Source organism: Lycorma delicatula, chromosome 12, assembly GCF_047948215.1.
Source record: "Lycorma delicatula isolate Av1 chromosome 12, ASM4794821v1, whole genome shotgun sequence".
NCBI classification, from domain to species: domain Eukaryota; kingdom Metazoa; phylum Arthropoda; class Insecta; order Hemiptera; family Fulgoridae; genus Lycorma; species Lycorma delicatula.
In genome coordinates, this window is record NC_134466.1 from 53,528,663 (window position 1) to 53,553,039 (window position 24,377).

Genomic DNA, 24,377 nt, shown 5'->3' on the forward strand with positions numbered 1-24,377 from the left:
ATAGACTTTATCTATTTATCTAAACCAGTTTTAAAAACTATGTGTTGCAAAATTAAGACGTTTTGTTTTATAAATACGTGATCTTACAGAAAAGTCTTTTATCACTTTTCTTAATGAGGAAAAAAGAAAACCAGCAGGTTGTGACATGGAAAAGCCACACAAAAAAATCGCTATGAAAAAAAGTACATGGTCTTATTAAATACAACCGTAGGTGTGTATGGCGTGCGCACGAATGAAGTAAATTTAAAAACACATATTTTATTTTTTTTATTTAATTTTAAACTGAATATTTAGCAAACAAGTTCACGTGGCGTTATACGAAAATAAAGGATTTAAAAAAAGATAAAAAAAAAGTTAAGAAGCAATCAATCATACAGTATGATAAATGTTTATTCATTAATATTTACGTCAATAAAGGTAATATTATTAAAAATAATAATATTACACTATACCTAAATCGGAAACAGCCCGTGTCCTTAAGCAGAATAAAAAAAATAAAAATCAACTGACCAAACCGGTTTCAAGATGTTGTTGCATACAATGCGGTTCCAACAGTTACGAAACATTATTAATGTTGGCTGGTTTATGCTACGAGTATGCTGTTTGCTACTTAATAATATGCAATTATAAAATTATTTACTTCGTCGTAAATTTTATTTATTACGACGAGAAGAAAACGAAAATATGTAATTTAAAATGCCACAAGTAAATTAATATATAAATCAATTACTCCACTTTTAATTATTAAAAATTTAAATCTAGTATAGATTATAGGGAGAGAGAGAGAGCTCTGATTCTGCTGTAGGCTTTGTATAAACATTGAGGTCATTTTAAATAGCATTTATAAGGTAAATTAACCATACCTTTTGTTGCTGGATAAATTTTAACATTCTGATGTAGATCTTCTGTCTTATTTCTTAAAATTATATTTGTTTTCCTTATCTCAGAATTAAATTCTTTACAAATATTATTGAAAAAATTTTATTTGGTAATTGAGAATCGGAAAAAATCTAATCTTCAATTTCATGAGCCTTAAATAATCTGTCGGAAACTACCAAAGATACAATCCTAGGATGTTTTTTTATTTCAGGTTAAATAAAACTAACCCACCGGGTTGGTCTAGTGGTGAACGCGTCTTCCCAAATCAACTGATTTGGAAGCCGAGAGTTCCAGCGTTCAAGTGCTAGTAAAGCCAGTTATTTTTACATGGGTTTGAATGCTAGATCGTGGATACCGGTGTTCTTTGGTGGTTGGGTTTCAATTAACCACACATCTCAGGATTGGTCAAACTGAGAATGTACAAGACCACACTTCATTTACACTCATACAAATCATCCTCATTCATCCTCTGAAGTATTATCTAAAAACGGTAGTTACCGGAGGCTAAACAGGAAAAAGAAGAAGAAGGTTAAATAAAACTACTTAGGCAGATAAGAATTTTAGTACAACATTAGTTGATCTGAAGAGCGAAGTTCAGGCTGAAATATTTTTGATAATCGTAATTCGAAAACAATCAAATAACGTTAACGTACAACATTTTTTTTAATCAAATTCTTCTTCAAATGACTTTCACGACGACGCAAGGAAATGGCTATTATAAACGACTTCGCTCTAGTCGTAAAGTCAAGTCGAAGCGGAAGATCAAGATAAATAGCAACGAGGAGATACGTAGAATCGTATCGCGTCAGCAGGCTATCGGGCTACACTTACACCCACCCAAGTGGTCGTAGTCTAGGGTAGGCGGAAGCTCAACCATATCTTTTGTAGGGCTGGACACGGCTGCAGAAGTACCTAGGAATAAGCTTAGACAAAAACAACATGTTTCGGACGCATCTGACCGAGGAGTCTCTAGAGCCCTCCATCGGTTAGGTAATGAAAAACATCTTGGACCCTCGTACGTTTAAGCGGAGGGTTATATCACCAAGTGGCGTGTTGTATAGAGAACCAGCCAGGTCAGTCCCGTTCAAAAAGGGAAGAACTAGGGAAATTTTGAACCGTGTCCGCACGACTGTCTCTCTACGGCTATGCTGCGTCTGCAGGTCTCGAGCGATCCCGCCGAGATTGTGGCGGTATAGCAGCCCTGGACCTCCTTGTTCGAAAGTGGGAGGAGGCGTTACTCCTTCGTATTTAGACATGATTGATCAAGGTTAGATGGACCCAAAAACTGGTTCCGGATCTACAGCGATGCCTCGACCGGAAGCGTGTTGAGTTGATCCAGTTCCTCACCGGTCAGTGAAGCTTTAAAGGATACCTTTGCGCGTGTCTATTGAGAACATCCGCCAAATATTAATACTGCGGGAGGGAAGATATTGCAGAGCACACTGTGTTTGCGTGTGACAGGTTTATGAAGAATAGGAAAGCATGCTTGAAAGATTTCGGCATGAAACTTGGTGTCGACAATTTTGTTCACAATTATCCAAACTAAGATAGCGGAAGAAGTTCAGGGATGAGTACCATTTTGAGTTCCTTTGGGGTTGTTTTCGTATAGAATATAATACATTTATCACTGATAGCTCCCTTGTCCCGTACAGAGTTCTAAATTCGGGAGCAAGATGCTCAGCCGCAAGCATGCGATGACGAGAACATAATGTCAAGATGTTTGCTGTGTCAGCCCACGAAGTCAGAATTCGTGGTCTTATGCTAATAAAGGTAAGATCTCGCAATCGTGCCACGTCATGGGTGGGAGGGATGGCTCCTCCCAGCTTGGTGAATAGAGTGGTGACGTATGATTGCACCAAGGTAGCGATTGGCCATGCGTAGCCCTCCTACAGTTGAGCCTCAAACCAGGACCCACCCCGACAAAATCCTTTGTTTATGACCGCAAGCGTCACCTGAAACGGAAAATATTTGTCCACTTTCCCCCCACCATCCTCGAGCGTACCGAATTTTCATTAGCAACTTTGAATATCGGTGAGTGAACAGCAGTAACTTATTCCCACGGCGACACCCACGAGTAACTGGTATATAAACATATTTCTGTTAGTGGTTTAGGTGGATTTTTATTAAAGCAATAAGTATTTAATATCATTAATACTGACAAACTGAAAAACGAAATCTGGGCAAATTTCAGTTCGATTTATGTTTTTTAATGCACAAGAGAAATTCTGTATATATTCAGATAAAATACAATGTTTCGAATAGAAAAAAAACTAAGGATCTATAATTTTTCAGAAAAAAAAGATAAAACGTTATACATATAAATGTAAACAGAAGGTAGCCAAATAGTAAATGCATAATTTTAGTTCAAAAGCCATCATTTTTTTTAACTAGGTAGATAATTTAAATATGAATATATTTGCATAAATCGTCCAACGATATCACAGTGCTTTACACATAGACTGAAAAGATAATTTTCGTAAATATTCCATACTAATTAAAAAAATAATTTTATAAATTGACTTTACTGTAAAGGAAAATTTTCTGTCTCTATTATAATTATACGCGTATTCACCTAAACAAATGACCCAACGGGTTTACCAATACATAGTGATTATGTTTCTTATGGTATCCCAAAACCCAAAATTACGTAATAAATACAAAATTTGGTAAAAATAAAGTAATAAGTAGTTCATATTTCAATATAATTATAAATACAATGTATTATGAACATGAAATCTTCTTTTACGTTATTATAGGTTATTCTTTCTTTTCTATTTACCCTCCGGAACCACCGTAAGGTATTGTTTCAAAGGATGATAAATATGAATGTAAATGTAGTATTATCTTATCTCAGGTCGACCATTTCTGAGAATTTTAGTTAATTCAAACCCAACAACTAAAGAACACCGGTATCCACGATCTAGTACTCAAATCCCAATAAAAGTAACTGCCTTTATAGGATTTGAACTCTCGACTTCGAAATCAGCTGATTTGCGATGACGAGTTCACCCCTAGACCAAACCGATAGGTTTGATATAGATTATTATACTCGAAGTAATCGACGATATAAATTATCGCTCGGTTTTTCGACCTTTACTGAGTCAAAAAATGTAGTAATTCTCTCAGTACTCAGAAGTATTACGATGTACATTACACCTAGCTAGATCAGCAAAATTGATTTCAAACAGAAGGCTGTGGATTATTATTTTTGAATTATAAAAGTAAACAGTACTGAAGAAACTTGTACAAATATTAAAATGCAGTAACTAAAAGAGGCCTCCCCGTCGTTCACAGTGCGACTACCAAAAACCAAGAGAAAAATAGCTGAAAGGAGAGGGAAAGGATAGCTGAATTAAAGGGCCTATCTAGTAACAGAAACAAATAACTCCATCCAAAGAAGGATTTCAGGCCACCTTTAAACTGTGGGCATCTTTCCGAAAATCGGATAAACTTTATGATATGAGTAGCATATTACTAATCAACGGTTTTTGTGTAGACTACCTTAAATAGCACTGACTTAGCACCCTGCGACTACCACCTGTTTGGTCATCTGAAGCGAGACCTGGGAGAGGAGCGTTTCGCTAATGAAGGAAGCGGTCCTTACATGGTTGAAGGAAATTGGACGAAATTTTATGAAAAGTGTTTAGAAAAACTTGGTGATTATGTCGAAAAGTAGATAAAAAAATGTAGTTTTTGTTCAATAAAAAAAAATTGTCTTATAAATGTGTGTTTGTTTCATAGAGGAGGTGTAACTTACTTTCTGATCGTCCCTGGTATATAATGAAACTTTAAGAACAATTTTTCGTAAATACTAATTGATAATTTGATAACCCGAATTAAAAAGTAAATAAACAACAAATATAATAAAGAACTAACGTGAAAATAATAACTGCCGAAATTATATTCGGATTGGTCAGACCTTGACGGGGTAACCAATTAAAATTAAAAAAAAATCCCTTTCGACACGCTGGAAGGTGTAATAATAATAGATTTCACCGGTACTAAATAGGGGATGAAAAATATTTCCACCTTAAAGTTAAGAAAAACTTAAAATTTACTCAATATGACAATTGTTGCATGTGAAAAAAGTTTCACATGTTTAGCATACGACAAGCCCCATCTCTTAAAATTCCAACAACATTTTGATCATCTCAAAATTTAAGTAATGTTTAAAAGACTAACGACCACTTTAAACCGATACGGTGCCTATTAAGGAAGATATGATTTTTTTTATCTTCAAAACCCTTTTTTTTTCTACCCCGTGGACCAATGATATCAAAAAACTTTACTTGGTTAAGCCCTTATCCAAAGAATAATAGGAACTTTAAACGAATTTGATATTTTATTTAATAAGAAAGTAATAACGATATTTTGTTTTTTCGAAATAGCCCCCCTCCCCATGGTCCAATTTTGCCCATTAAAGAACTCGATCGAGATTATTTTATGTATCAATTTGAAAGTAATTGGCGCAAAATTACGGCATTTATCGTGTCCACAAGAAAGTGAAATAATCTTTTGAACTGACGGTAGCTTTAGGGTCTGGGGATGTGAAACACAAAGATATGTAAAAATTTTCTATAAGTCGAATCATGGAACCCATTACAATAAAAATACCTTTCTTTTGACCCTATCTAAAAATAATGTTAGTCTAAAAGTTTATTATCCGTTACTTATTTTTAATTTTTTTATTTAATAACTTAATTGGCACAAAAATTAAATTTAATCAATTAAGAATTCATTATCATTAAGTGAGGAGATAACAGGAGTTTTATATACTTTAATAGCTCTCTTTCATATCTACATTTTATGACTAAGCTATAAAAAGGAAAAAATGTCAGTAACAATTATAATCTACTATTTGGACTCCCCATGTGTTCATTAACCACATGCTTCTTAGTAAAAATTAAAGCCTATTCAATTTATAAAAAATATCAATGTATGGTAATTTATTCAGAACAGCAGTTTGGTGAGTGCAGGACCCGAAAAGTTTGAGTGATCTAAGAATGCGAGTTTCAAAATAGCCTTAAAAATAATAGTTATAGCTGGTTTCGTTTGCTTAGTTATTTCTTGATTGAATTTTTGTGTTCTTTCTAGACTTTGATTTTTGGTGTTTTTTTTTTTTTTGCGTTTGAGATATCTGTTTTCTTAGTATGAATGGACGTAAGGCAGGTGATTAAGGCGATGGAAGGGAGCAGACAAGGCCGTTAGTATGGCGGGTGTAAGTCAGGCGCAAACCTACCGAATGCGGTCCCCGGAGGAAAGGAAAAGGGGATGTCTCCTTTAAAGGAATCACCTTCGGGTGCGGTTAGAAAAGTTAAGGCTGCGAAGGCTGTTTGGGCGCTTGGGATTGATAGCGCAACTGTTGAAGATTCATACCACGCTAGGACGGTTGAGGAAAGTATAAATATGTTAGCCCGACTACTGCTGATCACGGAAAGCAAGCGTTACAGCCTTTCAAGGCCAAATAGGCTGAGGTCGATGCGCTGAAGAAACTAGAGAAACGGTTGGCCTTATCGGATTTGGTCTCGGATGAAACTGACGGAAGTGATTGATATGTTCTACTGTTTGTGTGGTGAGATGGAAGAGTTTGTCTGTGATCCGAACAATGTTAGGGATAAGAGCGCGCGTATATCCTGTCCCGCACGCACAAACTAAAGTTTTTCGTAATGACTGAGGTCAGACTGTAAGATGTCTTAAGGCTTGTTGAAGACGACCTACGGTAAAGCCCCCAAGGGCTAGGTACGGAGGGGGTGGTGTAGCGCAACTGGATCCGTTACGTGGCGGGTGTCTTTCTCTTCGGGGTCAAAATGGTTACCCGTCCTTCATACGGGTAAAAATGTATTTTGTTCGGTTCTTAACGTTACCCGACGAATAAGAAGGTGACCTTAATTAGTTTTCATACTTTTTTTAAATTTTTTTTATTTTTTGTTTTTGTTCAAGTAACCGTAGGCAGGTGCATCAAGTCGCATCGCACGTGTATTAACAGTGGCAGTATCTGTGTTGGATGAACCTCCGCGCCGTACACCATTATACCCCTTAAAAAATCGAGATTCGAAAATCTCGAAAGTGGTTTTTAGATATTTATCTGAAGAATATTTGCAAGCCCGAGTTTAGTAAATATCTCATTTATTATAGTCGGAAATTGGTAAAATTTGCAATCGTTCTTAAAAATGATTTTACCTTTCTTCACCTCCTCTCAAGGTAGAATTTCGAAAAATCTAGAAACTGGTTTTTAGATATTTACATGAAAATTATATACACCAATATGAAGTCGATGAACGTCATTTATTACCGAGGATTACAAAAAAAAGTAAAATTTAATGTTATCTCATTTTATCCCTTTAAACTCGAAAATTAAAAAAAAAAATCCTTTATGTGCACTTACACCGTAAGAAGAACGTGTATATAAATTTTTATCAATTTATCTTCAGTAGTTTTTGCTGGGCTTTGATGAATCAGTCAGTCAGCACAAGTTTATAGGTACAGATATATTGTATATACATTGCCCGCAAGGTTCGTTTTATCATTAGAAATAATCGGATTGCGAATCGAGTGGAAGTACCAAAAGAACAAGTTTTTTTCATTTTTAATCGACTTTGGTACGAAAACGTTTTTGCCCGGTAGATATCGCAATATGGTCTACTGGTGAAATCGTCATCGCAAGTCAATTAATTTCGAAGTCGAGAGTTTCTAAGGTTCATTTCCCAGTAAAGACAGTTACTTTTATACGGATTTGAATACTAGATCGAGGATACGTCTGTTCTTTGGTGGTTGGGTTTCATTTAACCACACATCTCAGGAACGGTCGACCTGAGACTGTACATGACTACACTTCCAGTTACATTCATATATATATATATCATCCTCATTCATCCTTTGAACTAATACCTCACGGTGGTTCCGGATGCTAAACAGAAAAAGAAGATATTGCAATATGATTAAAACAAAAGGAAAAGCGTTGAATGTTTACTCCTTTTTCGTATTTTTTTCACATAAAAATTACTTAATATAGCATGTTTTATAATAATTGATGAATTAAGCATTAGAGAAATACCGTAGTAACTCTATAACACGATAAAAATACTACTGTTTTCTGTTATTATATAAGTGTCGTTATTATAGACGTCATGGAACTATCGCACACCTTCTCTATAACAATGACAAAGAGAACGCTGCGAAATGTTTTCCATCAAAAAAAAATAATACATACTAGAAGAATTTATATAAAAAAAACATCAAATGAAATTGAAATTTCATTTAAGACATTCGTGTCGGATATGTAAGAAAATATCATGCACAAAAATTTGCTTTGAGAAAAAAACGCGTGGCTCGTGGATAGTAAACTATCGCTACAAAACATTCTACTGTTAATATAATGTTGGGGTCATGAATATAGGACTAAATTTTTTCGAGAGAATTGTTAATGTCAAGTGAAGCGATAACGGATTGGAAAATGTACTTGAGAGGTGAGGTGTACGCTGATCATTTATTAAAAAAATCCAGGTCCAGGAGAAATAAACTTTAAATCGGCTGAAAATTAATCGTTTAAAAATTAATTTTGATAAAATTAAATCAATCGAACTTATTACAGGTGACCTTCCCGTCATACCCTGAAAACGACCATAAAAAGCATAAATTTGGTAAATGTAAAACATTTCTAGATATAATTTTAAGTTAATATTTAAGTTGGGAAGAAGATATTGATTGGGTATATTATCCAGACCCCGAAGGGAAACACACCCACCATGTGACATTTCCGGTAACCACGGAGCCCACTCCGTACCCTGATGGACTTTACCGGAGGTCATCTTCAAAAACCTCGGCGGTAGATATATTGCAATAACATATCGGCCAGCGTGCTACCGATGATGCCAAAACTAAATCGGACTATTTTAATAATTTTTAAAACTTACGAATTTAAAAAAATTCGCTACATTTATTTGAAGCCAATTTTATCATAATGATGTCTTCTTTTTTTTGTCTTCAGTCATTTGACTGGTTTGATGCAGCTCTCCAAGATTCCCTATCTAGTGCTAGTCGTTTCATTTCAGTATACCCTCTACATCCTACATCCCTAACAATTTGTTTTACATATTCCAAACGTGGCCTGCCTACACAATTTTTTCCTTCTAATATTAAAGCCTTCCAATATTAAAGCGACTATTCCAGGATGCCTTAGTATGTGGCCTATAAGTCTGTCTCTTCTTTTAACTATATTTTTCCTATTATACATTCCTATTTAACATTCTCCTATAGCACCGCATTTCAAAAGCTTCTAATCTTTTTTTCTCAGATACTCCGATCGTCCAAGTTTCACTTCCATATAAAGCGACGCTCCAAACATATACTTTCAAAAATCTTTTCCTGACATTTAAATTAATTTTTGATGTAAACAAATTATATTTCTTACTGAAGGCTCGTTTCGCTTGTGCTATTCGGCATTTTATATCGCTCCTGCTTCGTCCATCTTTAGTAATTCTACTTCCCAAATAACAAAATTCTTCTACCTCCATAATCTTTTCTCCTCCTATTTTCACATTCAGTGGTCCATGTTTGTTATTTCTACTACATTTCATTACTTTTGTTTTGTTCTTGTTTATTTTCATGCGATAGTTCTTGCGTAGGACTTAATCTATGCCGTTCATTGTTTCTTCTAAATCCTTTTTACTCTCGGCTAGAATTACTATATCATCAGCAAATCGTAGCATCTTTATCTTTTCACCTTGTACTGTTACTCCGAATCTAAATTGTTCTTTAACATCATTAACTGCTAGATCCATGTAAAGATTAAAAAGTAACGGAGATAGGGAACATCCTTGTCGGACTCCCTTTCTTATTACGGCTTCTTTCTTATGTTCTTCAATTGTTACTGTTGCTGTTTGGTTCCTGCACATGTTAGCAATGGTTCTTCTATCTCTGTATTTGAACCCTAATTTTTTTAAAAATGCTGAACATTTTATTCCAGTCTACGTTATCGAATGCCTTTTCTAGGTCTATAAACGCCAAGTATGTCGGTTTGTTTTTCTTTAATCTTCCTTCTACTATTAATCTGAGGCCTAAAATTTCTTCCCTTATCCCTATACTTTTACTGAAACCAAATCGGTCTTCTCCTAACACTTCCTCCACTCTCCTCTCAATTCTTCTGTATAGAATTCTAGTTAAGATTTTTGATGCACGACTAGTTAAACTAATTGTTCTGTATTCTTCACATTTATCTGCCCCTGCTTTCTTTGGTATCATGACTATATGTCTTCTAGGAACTGTAATAAACTGATAATCTTCTGGGAATCTTCTAGTTCCTAGAAGAATTAGAATTATACAAAAAAACGTTTTGACGGCATTTTTCGAAGATCAAAAAAAGGATTATTTAGTAGGTATCTTTTTCATTAATCATGCAAACTACTGCTTATGATAATAAAACTTTATATTCTTTTTTTACTCATTTATCGTACAAGATCCTCGACTTTTAATAAAAAAAAAAATTCATCAAAAATTAAAAGAAAAAAAGGATAAAAAATTATTTTTTATTAAATTACATTAGCTTAGACGATGGTACTGTTGTTTAAGGTGTAATAATTTTCAAACATCTCATCGATTCCGCAAAAAAAAACTATTTAAAAAAACCGTTATTGTTATCAGGAACCCAATTAGAGAGAAATATTTATTTCAACCAGTATAATTTAATGAAAACTTTCAAAGGATGACTTAAAAGGTTTTATTACTCATATTGAAATTGTGACACTATAGATGTATATAATTGCCTGAATGAATCTAAGTATAATAAACTTGTTCTTTTTAAGTAATAATAATACGTAAATACTAATATATAGGATGTCCCATAAGTTTCCATACAAAGAAAAATAAACACAATTTTATGAAAATAATTATAAATATATATAAACTTACCCGAGTGAATTTATCCCTCATTTTTGGTATACGGAAAAAACTTTTATAAAATGTACGTAGTAATTTCCATACATTATGTAAATTAGTAGTAAGAGCTACTTTATTCATGGTGTAATTTTTTTTCTCTTAAAAACGTTTCGTCCAACAAAAACAAACCGCAACTCGCAAATGTACAAAAACAAGTATAAAACAAAATTAACGAACAAAAAAAAATTCACTTAATAAAAATAAAGACACAATTAATAAAACCAAAAGTTCACAATAACGTCAATTTTACTAATAGCCCGTTATAAAGAGTCACACGAACACCACTAACGGAAACGTTGAAAAAACTAATATTGAAGTAGTAAGATGCACAAGAACGTAATAAACACTTATGTTCAATATATATATATATATATATATATATATACATGTGTGTAATATGTATACTTAAATACTTAAAATAGATATGTTTATCGCAAAATACAGATAAAAACTGAAATAATAAAATATATAAACTAATACAAAACAACGACTTAATTCTTTAAATGAGTCAAGTATTAGTAATAGTAGTAATAATAATAATAATAATGAGTACTTTTTTATCAACAAAGTTTTTAAAATAAGTACATAAATAAACAAATACGTAACATATGACAACGGAATGAAACACTGAAGTATTATTACCACAAAAAAAAAACAGGCTATCATAATAGGACAATAACTAACTAATCATAGCGAAACCTGCATGACAATAATAATAAACAAAAACAGGTAAAGTGAAGAAGAAAATAATATTAATAGTGATTTCTATATGTATATATATATATATACACATTAAAAAACTAATAATAAAAGTTGCGCAACAAGATAATGATTTTAGTACACCGTAGGTTATATTTTTATTATAACCAGACTATTCTTTCACAGTATGCTTATAGACATTATAGATAAAATTTAAACTTTACTGTTTTAGCAATTGATATATATATATATATAAAAGACAATGTTCGTATGTGTGTCTGCTATAGACTAAAACAGTACTGGATCGATTTACGCGCGGCAATAAAGGAAAAAGGGATAAATGAAAAGTTAAATTTTGTAAAGTTCTGTAATGTTCAGTTTGTTAATGTTTTATCAAACTTTCAATTGTGTTCATTTAATCTATATATATATATATATATATATATATATATATATATATATATAAATATACTCAAATCTAGCAATAGCGAAGCATTACTAGGTCTGCTAGTTGATTAATAATAATAAAAAACAACGCGTGTACACACACACACACACACACACACACACACATACAAAATTCTTCGTAAAAAATCTGTGTAAAGAAAATAAAAAAGAAATTTACAATGAAATTATAAACCGTACGGTAAGAGTCTTCCAGATATCATTTTTTTTTCGCTCAAAAAACAAAAATTTCTGTAATATACATAAAACTGTTATTAACAGAATTATACCGTTATCAAAAAAGGTAACACACTACATTTCTATTATCAAAATCTGTTATTAACTAACAATTTTCTTTAAAAAAAAAAAAATAGATGTTAAATATATGTAATAGGCAATAGATATAAAAAAATAAATAAAAAATGTTTAAGCGTTCCATTTATAAGCAAAAAAAAAAAATAACAAAACTTACCGGCCCGATTTTATTTATTAAACAACAAATAATCAGAAGATTTGTATTACTTCTGTAAATCCGATAGGTATTACATAAAAATGAAATCGGATCGGTAAGTTTTATTTAACATGTATTTTTTTTTAACGAAAATTCTACATTAATAACAAGATTTTGATAATAGAAATGTAGTGTCTTACCTTTTTTGATATCCTCTTTTTTCCTGTGTAGCCTCCGGTAACTACCGTTTAGATAATTCTTCAGAGGATGATATGTACGAGTGTAAAATGAAGTGTAGTCTTATACAAATGTGTGATTAATTGAAACCCAACCACCAAAGAACACTGGTATCCACGACCTAGTATTCAAATCCGTGTAAAGATAACTGGCTTTATTAGGACTTGAACGCTGTAACTCTCGACTTTGCAAATCACCTGATTTGGGAAGACGCGTTAACCACTAGACCAACCCGATGGGTTACCTTTTTTGATATCAGGATCGTTTATGTATTTAACGAATAAAAAAATCGTTTTTATTTCTGTTATTTATATTACAGAAATTTTTGTTTTTTGAGCGAAAAAAAAATTATATCTGGAAGACTCTTACCGTACGGTTTATAATTTCATTGTAATTTTTTTTGGATATTATTGCGTTTTGTTAGATAATTCTTTTATTATTTTGATGAATTACTGATTGCTATCTTATGGATTTATTATTAAAATTTATTGCCTTAGAACAAACAAATTGAATTTCACGGCAAATTTTTTTTTGTTGATAGTCATATCATTCACTTTACATCATATTTTTCCTTTTTTAATAAAACTAGTATGATGGCCTTTACGATCGAAAATCCGTGATGTAATATTGTACTTCACTTTGTAAATGTAACCCTCGATTTTTATTGTTAAATTAGATTTTACCGATGGAATTTATTTCTGTTTTATTTATTCCTTTGTTATAAAATTATTATAATCTCTTGTAAACTAATACTTTTATATATATATATATATATATATATATATATATATATATATATATGTATTTTTTTTTTAAGAAGTGATGGGAATTAAAACAATTGTTTCACTTCGTACTTTCATTTACATAAGAGCATTTACTATTAAAACAAGCTGTAGTATATATTTTTTTAAATTTTAAGTACAAGTACATTATCAAGTTTTTGTACGCTACTTAGCAGTACTATCAAGTACTGCTATCTAACGGCGCGATTCGTAAAGTCACCGTAAAAAAATGAATGACATATTCGATTCCCGTGGTTCATCAAATGGGGGAAAAAAGACGTCTAACAAAATACGTGGAATTTTTTTAAAAGTATTCTTTATTACTAATCTAACTGAACTGAAATATAATCTTTTCACGCTTATTATTTTTTCCCCCCATTTTCATTTCACTGTTAAGTTAGGTCATGTTTAGAACTGTAAACGCAATTCGTTGACTTCGTCGCCTCTTACCGACGAAGTTCTAACGAACTCCGTGATGCGACACCTACAACCAAAATAAAAACAAATATGTATATCAAGAAACGTGCAAATATATTTAATTAATAAATCCCTATCATATCATAAGTTTAGAGCTTAGAATTTAACCCCTTTCCTTTACTGTTAAAGTAGAAGTACTTCTAAGGTATATAAATAAAGTTTTAAGGTATGCATGGATATATAAATATAAAAAATTAGTTCCTATGAACCATCACAAAAGTATTATTACTTTCCAGGCTATAGCGATCTACCGGGTATTTCATAAACGACTTCACAGCTTTAAAAGCATATAAATTTTATTTATATAACTTACAGATTCGGATGAGGTCTCATTTCATAGAAAAACACATCAAGTTTTTCACCCAACATTCACTTCGGTTTCGATTTGGTTTCCACGACATAAATCCCACCTGAAGTTGATTTCATTCCGGACTGTAGCAACGTGCAAATATATTTAATTAATAAATCCCTATCATATCATATGTTTAGAGCTTAGAATTTAACCCCTTTCCTTTACTGTTAAAGTAGAAGTACTTCTAAGGTATATAAATAAAGTTTTAAGGTATGCATGGATATATAAATATAAAAAATTAGTTCCTATGAACCATCACAAAAGTGTTATTACTTTCCAGGCTATAGCGATCTACCGGGTATTTCAAAAACGACTTCACAACTTTAAAAGCATATAAAATTTATTTATATAACTTACAGATTCGGATGAGGTCTCATTTCATAGAAAAACACATCAAGTTTTTCACCAAACATTCACTTCGGTTTCGATTTGGTTTCCACGACATAAATCCCACCTGAAGTCGATTTCATTCTGGACTGTATCAGCAAGTCGGACATTACCTCTGAAGCTGCGACGTTAATTCGAAATCTTAGCTCAACAAGATCAGCAAGCAAAGGTGGTAACATAAACCCGATATTTAATGAAGTAGTACGAGAAAAAATCTAGCGGGTTCAAATCTGAGGAGCAAGGTGGCCATGTGACAACCGATCCACTGACCTGGAAATCAAGTATCAAGAAAATCACGGACTTCTAGGCCGTAGTGAAGTGGTGCCCCGTCTACAGGACAGCAATGGTGTCCATCTAGGTCATCATCGTCTAACTGAGGAATTAGAAAATTTTGAAGCATGTCCAGATAAATGATACCATTTACGGTTGCTACTAGAAGAACAGGCCGTTCAGTCATTTTTTGCTTAGTGCGTGAAAAACATTGACCTTGGACTATCACGAATGTGCTGCAAAGTTCCATGAAGTTATTCTCTATCCCATATTCGATAGTTATGAGTGTTCACCTTGCCGCTGATGTGAAACGTTGACTCATCACTAAAAATTACTACGTCTAAAAATGTATCGTTGTCTTCAATTCTATCATTTCCACACAAAACTACAGCCGAGAAACTTTGTCGTTAACTATAATGCGTTGAAATATGGTTAGTTTGTACTGTTTGAGGTGCAAAGCTTCCACAGCAGCTTCATGGAAGCGTGAACATACTGCTGATTTTGTGCAAAGAGTAAATTGTACGCCTACTAGGAAGGTACCTTAAACCCACCGAGTTGATCTACTGATGAATGCGTATTCCCTAATCAGCTGATTTGGAAGTCGATAGTTCCAGCGTACAAGTCCTAGTAAAGTCAGTTATTTTTACACGGATTTGAATACTAGATCGTAGATACTGGTGTTCATTGGTGGTTGGGTTTCAATCAACCATACATATCAGGAATGGTCGAACTGAGACTGTACAAGACTACACTTCATTTACACTCATACATATTATCCATTTAAAGTAATACCTGAACGGTAATTCCCGGAGGGTAAACAGGAAAAAGAAAGTGTTCACAACCTGTTGGAGAGAATTTCATATTACAGCAAGACAACGCGCCTTGTCATAAATCACGAGCTACCAAGGAACGGTTTGATGTTAATGATGTAGAAGTTTTGGACCGGGGAGCTCGCAGTCCTGACTTAAATCAAATTGAAAGCCGAATTTCAAATTGCAAGTCTATGGCAACAGGTGACATAAGAAAAATGTTTGTAAATGATTGACTCATGATAGAATAGCGGTATATCTAAAATCGTACGGAGGTCGTAACAGAATATTAAATATTTCTCAAATGATGTTCCGTTGTTTCTGTAATTTTTTTACTTATTGTGAAATAAAATTTTTGTCAGAAATACTGTTTTTTTTTAAATTTTTTTTAACGTATCCTTAAACATATGATTGTATAAATCATTTGCGAATACTATAATGGTTATCTCATACAAAACCCAGTTATGCTTTTGGTATCCGATATCTGATAATGCGGTTCAAAAGACAAACCGGGTAGCATTTATTTTAAACGAATGAATTAAAAAGGGATTTTATAACTATAAAATTCATTTTACAGGAAAAAAGTTTTTCTACGCTTCGTTAGTCCAAGAACTGTAAAATTATTCGTTTCCAATTATCTACGATACGGTTAAGTCATGCGATTTTGATTTTACACAAAAAGAACTTCAATGTACATTGTAATATATTAAGTATATGGTGTAATGAACAAAATAATGACGCGTAAGATAAAATAATATTTATTCATTTCTTAGAAAAGCAAGAAAGAAAGACTTGAATTGCTATTTCATGAATCATAAAACACCGTAAATAAATAGATGTATATTGTAATCACAGACTGAAGTGGATTTATAAAGAAACAAGTTGTGGTGGGAAAATTACCTATCTTTACGCAGCAGTTTGCATGACTGCAGTTAATAAGATATAACGCGGAACGGATCCGCGAGTGACTTGCATGCAGTATAATTCTATAAATAAATTGTCATCTCTAGTTATGTACACTGTTTATATCTCTACCTATAATAAAAAAAATATGTAAACAAAATTTTAAAACACCACTCTTAAATAAAACGCATTAGAAGGTAAAAAATAATTTTAGGACGGTATCTCAGAATGGATTTGACAACAAGCTTTAATGATAATATATAAGATTATGTGAAAGCCATAGCTACAAATTAAAAATTTCATATATTTTTGCCAATATTTTTTTGTATGCCTGATGAATAGCCTAAAGAGTGGGGTGAAAAAATTTCTAATCTGAAGCTATGACTTTCAAACAATCTTACATATCACTTCCAAACCATGTTGTCAAATCCATTCTGAGATCCCGTCCTAAAATTATTTTTTACCTTTTAGTTCAGTTTAATTTAAGAGCGGCGTTTTTATTATTTTTTTACATATTTTTTATTTTCTACTTTTTTGTCTTCATAAGTTTATACTTTACAACTGCGGTAGCGCACAGGTTTAACCCATCGGGTTGGTCTATTGGTTAACGCGTCTTCCCAAATCGGCTGATTTGGAAGTCGAGAATTCCAGCGTTCAAGTCCTAGTAAAGTCAGTTATTTTTACACGGATTTGAATACTAGATCGTGGATACCGGTGTTCTTTGGTGGTTGGTTTTCAATTAATCACACATCTCATCTCAGGAATGTTCGAACTGAGACTGTACAAGACTGCACTTCATTTACACTCATACATATCATCCTCTGAACGTAATACATGAACGGTAATTCCCGGAGGCTAAACAGGAAAAAGAAAAAAAAAACAATACTGATGATAGCGCTGGTGGCCGAATTCGGTACTAATGAACTACGTAAGTCAATCATTGATGTGTTTTTCTATGAAATGAGACCTTAACCGAATTTCTAAATCAACTAATAAATTTTTATGCTTTTTAAACATTTGAAGTCCTTTTTGAATCGCTCGGTATTTGAGCCAAATTTGAAGAAAATCGTAATCCTGAGTTATAAGGCCAAAAGCAGTGCGACACATATTCGTATAGACATACATAGATGTTTTTTTTCGTCTAGGTAAACTAAGTGGACCCTAAAACGTAAAAAATTGAAAAAAAAACGGATACCCCATTTTAGACACGATTACTGTACTTTCCCCTTTAATATAGCTGTTTACCGGGAAAGTAAAACAATTTTTTAATGAAAAAATTAAAATAATTAGATGAAATTGTATGAGTTAACAAAGAAGACTTTGACAATAAAATAAGATCATTCCGTAATGTTTTAATATCACAATGAAACCAATATTTTTCCATATTTCTAAATTTCAAACTCATCGGTAAAATAAACTAAATTAAGTGTAGTTAGGATCACTTCTAAACCAACCTAATCCTCGTTCGAATCTCGGTAAGGTACTTTTTTCTTTTTTTAATATTTTTTTGGCCACCGGGACCACCGTTACGTATTGTTTCAGATAATGAGATGAAATGACAATTTTGTAGCGTGTGAAAATGCCACGTCTGACCGGGAACTTCAAATGAAAGGCCGTGACGTACCATTCGTGCCACGGTGACCGGCACGATAAGATACTTCTTATTCTTTATTACTAGAAAATGCCAAAATTTATTTTTATTATTAAATATACATTTTTTTTACTATTTCTTACCGAAATTTCTTTAAAGAAAATAACCGCCCAAAAAACACAATAATATAAGAAAAAATAATATTAAATCGACACCGAATTTTATTTAAACTTATAATGAAATAAGATAACTTAAGTCAATTAACAGAATTATTGTAACGGAAAATTTAAAAGCTATTAAAATAAATGAATAATTAATTAATCATTTAACGAAGTGAACAGTTAAAAAAAATAATAAAATAAAAAAATTAAAATAAGGTCAAGGAAACTGTGAATAAATGTTTACAAATTAGGCATACGAATATACATAGATATAAGTAATTAAGAAGTCTGATTTAATTATGTAAATAAGATTTAAAAAAAAAAAGAAGTGAAACCGATACTGAAAAATGACGAAATGAATTAAGTGCAGCAAGTAAACTGGACTAAAAAATATTGATTTATTGATAATTCATTGACTTAGAACATCAAAAGTAATTATTCGTATCGACCTTATTCATTTTCTAAATAATTTATCAATTATCTGTAATAATTATTTACCCTAATTATGCTAGACTTGTTACATTATTGGCGATGACTTTATAGTTTAATTCGCTAAATTACAACGGTAAAATAAACAAGGATATACTTAATTAATTTTTACAATTACTCTGTTAAAAGCTACTATAGAGAGTCTACAGATATTATTCTTTATTCTAAAGACAAGACAACACACACACACTTTAGAATATATTATATTAGTGCTCAATAACTAATCTTTTTTCTAATCCTGGTCCAATTTTGAGCGTTTTTTGAAAAAAATATTTTGGTTTTTGTTTGAAGGTAATGATTTTTTAATTACTTATATTAAGCTGAAAAATTAAAATATTTTGTAAGAACGAATTGCTACGTAACTGATGCGAAATATAAAAAAAAGTAATATAACATCAGACAATAACACGGACTACATCATTGTTATTGTGATCTGCTATTTATAACACAAGGAAGCGGTTAAAAATTTCATTGCTACAGTACATAATCACTAGCGTTTTTTTTTTTTTTATTCTTCTCCCTCGGGCCGGATCCTGCAGTTAAGTATTACACAGCCCAGGGAAGTGTCTTTACTCTAACGGGCCTCCACGTCTCGGCCCGCCGGTTGGATCTCACTTTGCGCCAGCCTCAAACTCCTAGAGTAGGATCCACCAGGCCCAGGCCCGGCTATGCCGTCCCTGGGTCTCCCCACTCCGGAAGCCCGGGACTCGCTCTTTTTCGCTCGGGGTTGCGAGAGTCCCCGTGCCTCATCGCTACCACCCATTCGTGCAAGCACGTGCGAACGGCAGTTTCGCAGAGGGCTGTCCCTCATCCCCGAGCCTTCAACTGAAGAATCCTGCAATGCTATCAAACGTCTTGGGCTCCGCAACGTGGTGGCTATGATGTTGTCCACGTTAAGCGGTCCCGTAATCGCCGAGCAAGCTAGGCGTAATCATCCCAGTGCGGGCACCAGAATACCACGTGTTCTGGAATATCCGGGTCGCCGCAGTAAGGGCAATAGGGGTCATCCGCCCTTCTACTACACAGGTAGGCGCAGAAGACCCCATGGCCGGTTAGGAATTGCGTGAGCCAGTAGTTCAGCTCACCAAACCTCCGACCGCCTCACAGCTTTATATCCGCGATAAGGTGGTGCGTCCATCTGCCCTTGGTGTAGACATCCAACCTAGCATTTATTATTCATCAATCACTACAATTTATTACATTATTTTTCAACAAATATCAATTCATCCACGAAATAACAACAACGGTTATTTATTAAAAACATTTTATTACTCGGTTAACGAAAAAAATAAATAAAGAAAATAAAAATAAAAAAAACAAAATTCAATTAACACTAACACCTTATAATTTAGAAAAACATTTTAAAAAAAGTAAAAAGAACTGAAAAGCTATTTATTTTAGTTTTTAGTACATTTTCCTTTTTTTCTACAGATTTATTTTTTTTAAATCTGTACTTACAATTTTATAGTTTTATTTAAAAAATACGCAGGCCTCCGAAAATGGTGAAGGATCAAAAGAAAATCCTCTAGTAAGAAAGCAAAGAAAACTTGAAAAAAAACACACAAAAGAGTATAATAAGTGTTTTGATAAAAAAAGAATTTAAAAAACCGTTGAATAGAGACTACTACTAAGAGTGAAGTAAGACTATTAAGTATGCGGAAATATTATTTCTTTTACCTTAATTTCATCAAATATATTTTTTTAATTTTCGCATAAAAAAGTACTTTGAATAAAACAATGATAATAGACTACGCTTTAATTCACTGGAAAAATTTAACTGCAGTAATAGAGATAGAGGAAGGTCATCTTACAAAAAAATGATCGAAATCGATTTATTTGATGAAAAGTAAATTAAAGTCATTACGTAAGAAATATGTATAAAAAATAACCATCCCTTAAATTGTTTAAAATTAAATTTATCAACTGGAACAAATTCTTTCACTCCTTAAACTAATAGAGAACTCATGAAACTGGGCACTTAGATATACTTTTCTACGAAATATATGGGTATATATACATATATATACACACACACACAGATACACGAGTATATGTAATTATTCCGTGGAACAAATACTGAATAAACAATTATGTCAATGTTTACGATTGATATTGGAGATTTGTTATTTAAGTTTACCAACCTGATGAATATATCTGACATCAAGGTAATATTACTGCCGGCCACTGTGACGCGAGTGGTAGCGTCTCGGCCTTTCATCCGGAGAACCCGAGTTCGAATCTCGGTCAAGCATGGCATTTTTCACACACGCTACAAATTATTCATCTCATCCTCTGAAGAAATACCTAACGGTGGTTCCGAGGTGAAAAAAAAAAAAAATAGAGATAAAAATGCACGAGTGCAAAGTTACGACACGAGCCTCGGCGAGTGTCGTAAATTTCGCAAGAGTTCATTATAGAGAGTTGCATACCGTATTTTTCTACCGTTGAGAAAATATTGGGATTATAAATTGAAATCGATGATAAAATACATTGTTTACGGAATCTTTTTTTAAATTTTTCAAAAAATACATTTTGTGACAATAGGTTATTTATTAGCCAAACGTTCTGTCTTTTCTTTAATATAGAACGGTGTTAAAGACATTTCTTCCTCAGAATCCAAAATAATAACAAAGTAAATAATTTAATATAGAAACTTAGTTACCTATTTGTGTACTTTCAAATTAACCTATGGTTGCTAACACTAAATCAAATTAAAATCAAAGTAAAAAAACAGTTCATACATTTAACAATACCCGTTTCTGATTGGTGAATGGTTGACAAGAGTAGGCTTTTTACACGACTGCCCAAAACGGAATGTAATGTATTTACGTTGTATATATGTATGTTTTTTCCACCGTAGCAGCTCAACAGCTGAACCGATTTAGAGATGTATGACCACGCGTTGGAATCCTACGTTACCGAGAGTGTCATACGCTAGTAGTGAAGATTTGTCAATTGAAGCACACACTTTAATGAATTGAATTAATGAATTGGAACCTCTATCACTGTGCGAGCTGAGTTTGAAGTGAATGATTCAAAGCAATCGAATGAATAATTTTACAAAAATAATAGAATTAAATTTACGTTAAATAAAATTTCTGTTTAGTAATAATGGGCTTCCCCTGGGGCGCTGTTTTGGGAGATCCAATGGGGTGCTCTTATATCTTTGCAAGCAATCGTCCTATTTTCAAAATTCAAACGGGATATTTATTACTAGGTTGAAAGTTAACTTTTGCACGGATCAGGTACTCGATCAAACAGATCATGATTATTCGGAAATATCTTCGCAACCGAGCTTCTGTTTTTGAAAATTCAAACGGAGTATTTTGTTAGTATAATAAAAAATCACGATGGAACTAAATCAGAACAAAGATTAACTAATAAACTCAGAAATGTACATTATAAGACTGCCCAAAAAGGAGTGTAATATATCTAGGGTGTGTATATGCATGTGTTAGTTCCACAAAAGCAGCTCAACGGCTGTACCGATTTAAATGTATTACCCCTGCGCTTGAATCCTTTCGTTACCGGGAGTGTCACAGTATATATATATATATATATATATATATATAAATAAAAAATTTGAAAACAAAATTATACTATATACAGAATTGTCACCTGCACGGTCTTTAATTATCTTATACAAATTAGCAATGTTTTTTTTATTTTTGGCAGTCGTGTGTTTTAATATTTACCTCTTATGATCGGTTGAACACCTATGTTATAATGATAATCTGTTTCATGATGACTCATGATACAGGTTCCAGCCGCGTAATTTATATTTTATAATACAACCTTAGAAGAAGTTTAATATTATATTGTATTACCATTTTAATTGTAACCCATTACAAATATAATTTTAATGATTAACTTTAACGTAAAAAAATGATTTTAATTATTAACAATAATTTACAATTACGGCCGGATATTTATATGCATATCTGTCACAGCGATATTCAGAAACATTAAAATCCTTCGCATTTCAATATCGGATATGTCTGAGCTCTTACTAGATCAAGTTTAATTTTTCATATAATAGATATGCTTAGGATTTGGAAAACATAAGATCTAAACGTCGAAAAGCAGGTTTGGACATTGCGTGACCCGTGCAAGATCAAAGTTCGCTTCGCGTAATCAGTACCCTAGTCGATTAGCGATCAATTTTGTAAGCTGTCAAGTTCTGTTCAGATTGAAATGCGTTCTGTGAAGAGAGGTTAAGATTAAAATTTTATGGAGAGAGGAATAAACTATAAACTAACCGTAACAGTCGTCGAAGTCAGTCGTTGAAGATGATTGACGGCACTCTTAGTAAGGTCATCGTACGCATGACTAATAGCACGGAACATGTGATGTAATCTTTCTTTGTAACGACTATATTTCCGTTTAAACATAACTTCGGCCAATTGTCCTACGAGATGGTGTTGAGCATTGATAAACCTTGGTAATTCCTAACCTCTTATCACAAAAGTGTAACCTTAGCCCTAAACTCTCTCCTCAAAACGGATTAACATCTGAACACATCCTTACAACTTCAAAAGTGATAGCTAATTAAACTAGAGTACTGATAACGCCCAAAGATAATACCTTTAGGTAAATTACCGTTTTTTGTTTACTATGGTTGAATTATTTACGCTGATCTTCACATTTAATAAATATTTAAAACCAAAATAATTTTTAATTTATGTGAAGGTTAATCAAATTATTTTTAATCGAATTATACGTGATTTTTAATCGATAATAAAATTATAAAAACGTCACGTATACGTTAGAAATAGCCGAAAGACCGGCAATAAATATGCTCCCGTAGGTTGAGAATCCCATTTCCTTTCGGGTTGTAGGTAAGATATTTAAAAAAAAAATTAAGAAAAACTAAACCACACCTGGTAAGGGTCCATAGTCCGTTAAAAATGGATTCGATCGAAAATTTGATATAAATGCTTATTAATGATATTAATATATTTTAGGTTCAAATATCTTAACATCTGTCACCGTTGGTATTATACAATTTATATAAAAATAGAGTACCCACTTATCAACAATTGTGAGTGTTAACTATTCAAGCGCTTTCGGATTATTTCTCCATCATCGGGGATTACTGATTAACTGTTCGCAATTAATTGTTATGAACATAATAATTTTAAATTTTATTTTCATTTCAATTCCCACTTACAAAAGTTTATATGCACAACAATAAAATGTATAATTAATCAGTAATACCTGATGATGGAGGAATAATCCGAAAACGCTTGGATAGTAGTCAATACTCACAATTGTTGGTAAGTGGATTTTTATACAATTTAACATATTTCGTAAGCTTCTGGTTCTCAAAAATTGGAATTTTTCAGAGTGATTTGATACAGATACTATAAAAATATTTTTTTAGATTGTACCATCCAATTAAAAAAAAAAAAAATCATTAACCATTGACCAATGGTCAATCATCAATCATTGACCATTGTCTGTTACGCAACGCTAATCGGAAAAGAACAAAGATGATATATTAGAAATACGGG

The 24,377-nt window shown here is 32.6% G+C and overlaps 1 protein-coding gene across 3 annotated transcripts in view; it reads right to left on the reverse strand.

Moving 5' to 3' along the window:
• Nucleotides 1–24,377, reverse strand: part of mtd (TLD domain-containing protein mustard) — an 837,104-nt gene that overhangs the window by 135,298 nt on the left and 677,429 nt on the right. The window contains exon 1 of one of the 3 annotated variants that reach the window (XM_075380552.1): nucleotides 10,786–11,097. The exons of the other annotated variants lie outside the window; for them this stretch is intronic. Within the exon in view, the coding sequence (XP_075236667.1) occupies nucleotides 10,786–10,893 (108 nt within the window). The 5' untranslated portion in view covers nucleotides 10,894–11,097. Of the gene's footprint in view, nucleotides 1–10,785; nucleotides 11,098–24,377 lie in introns of those variants that run through there. 3 annotated transcript variants of the gene reach the window in all.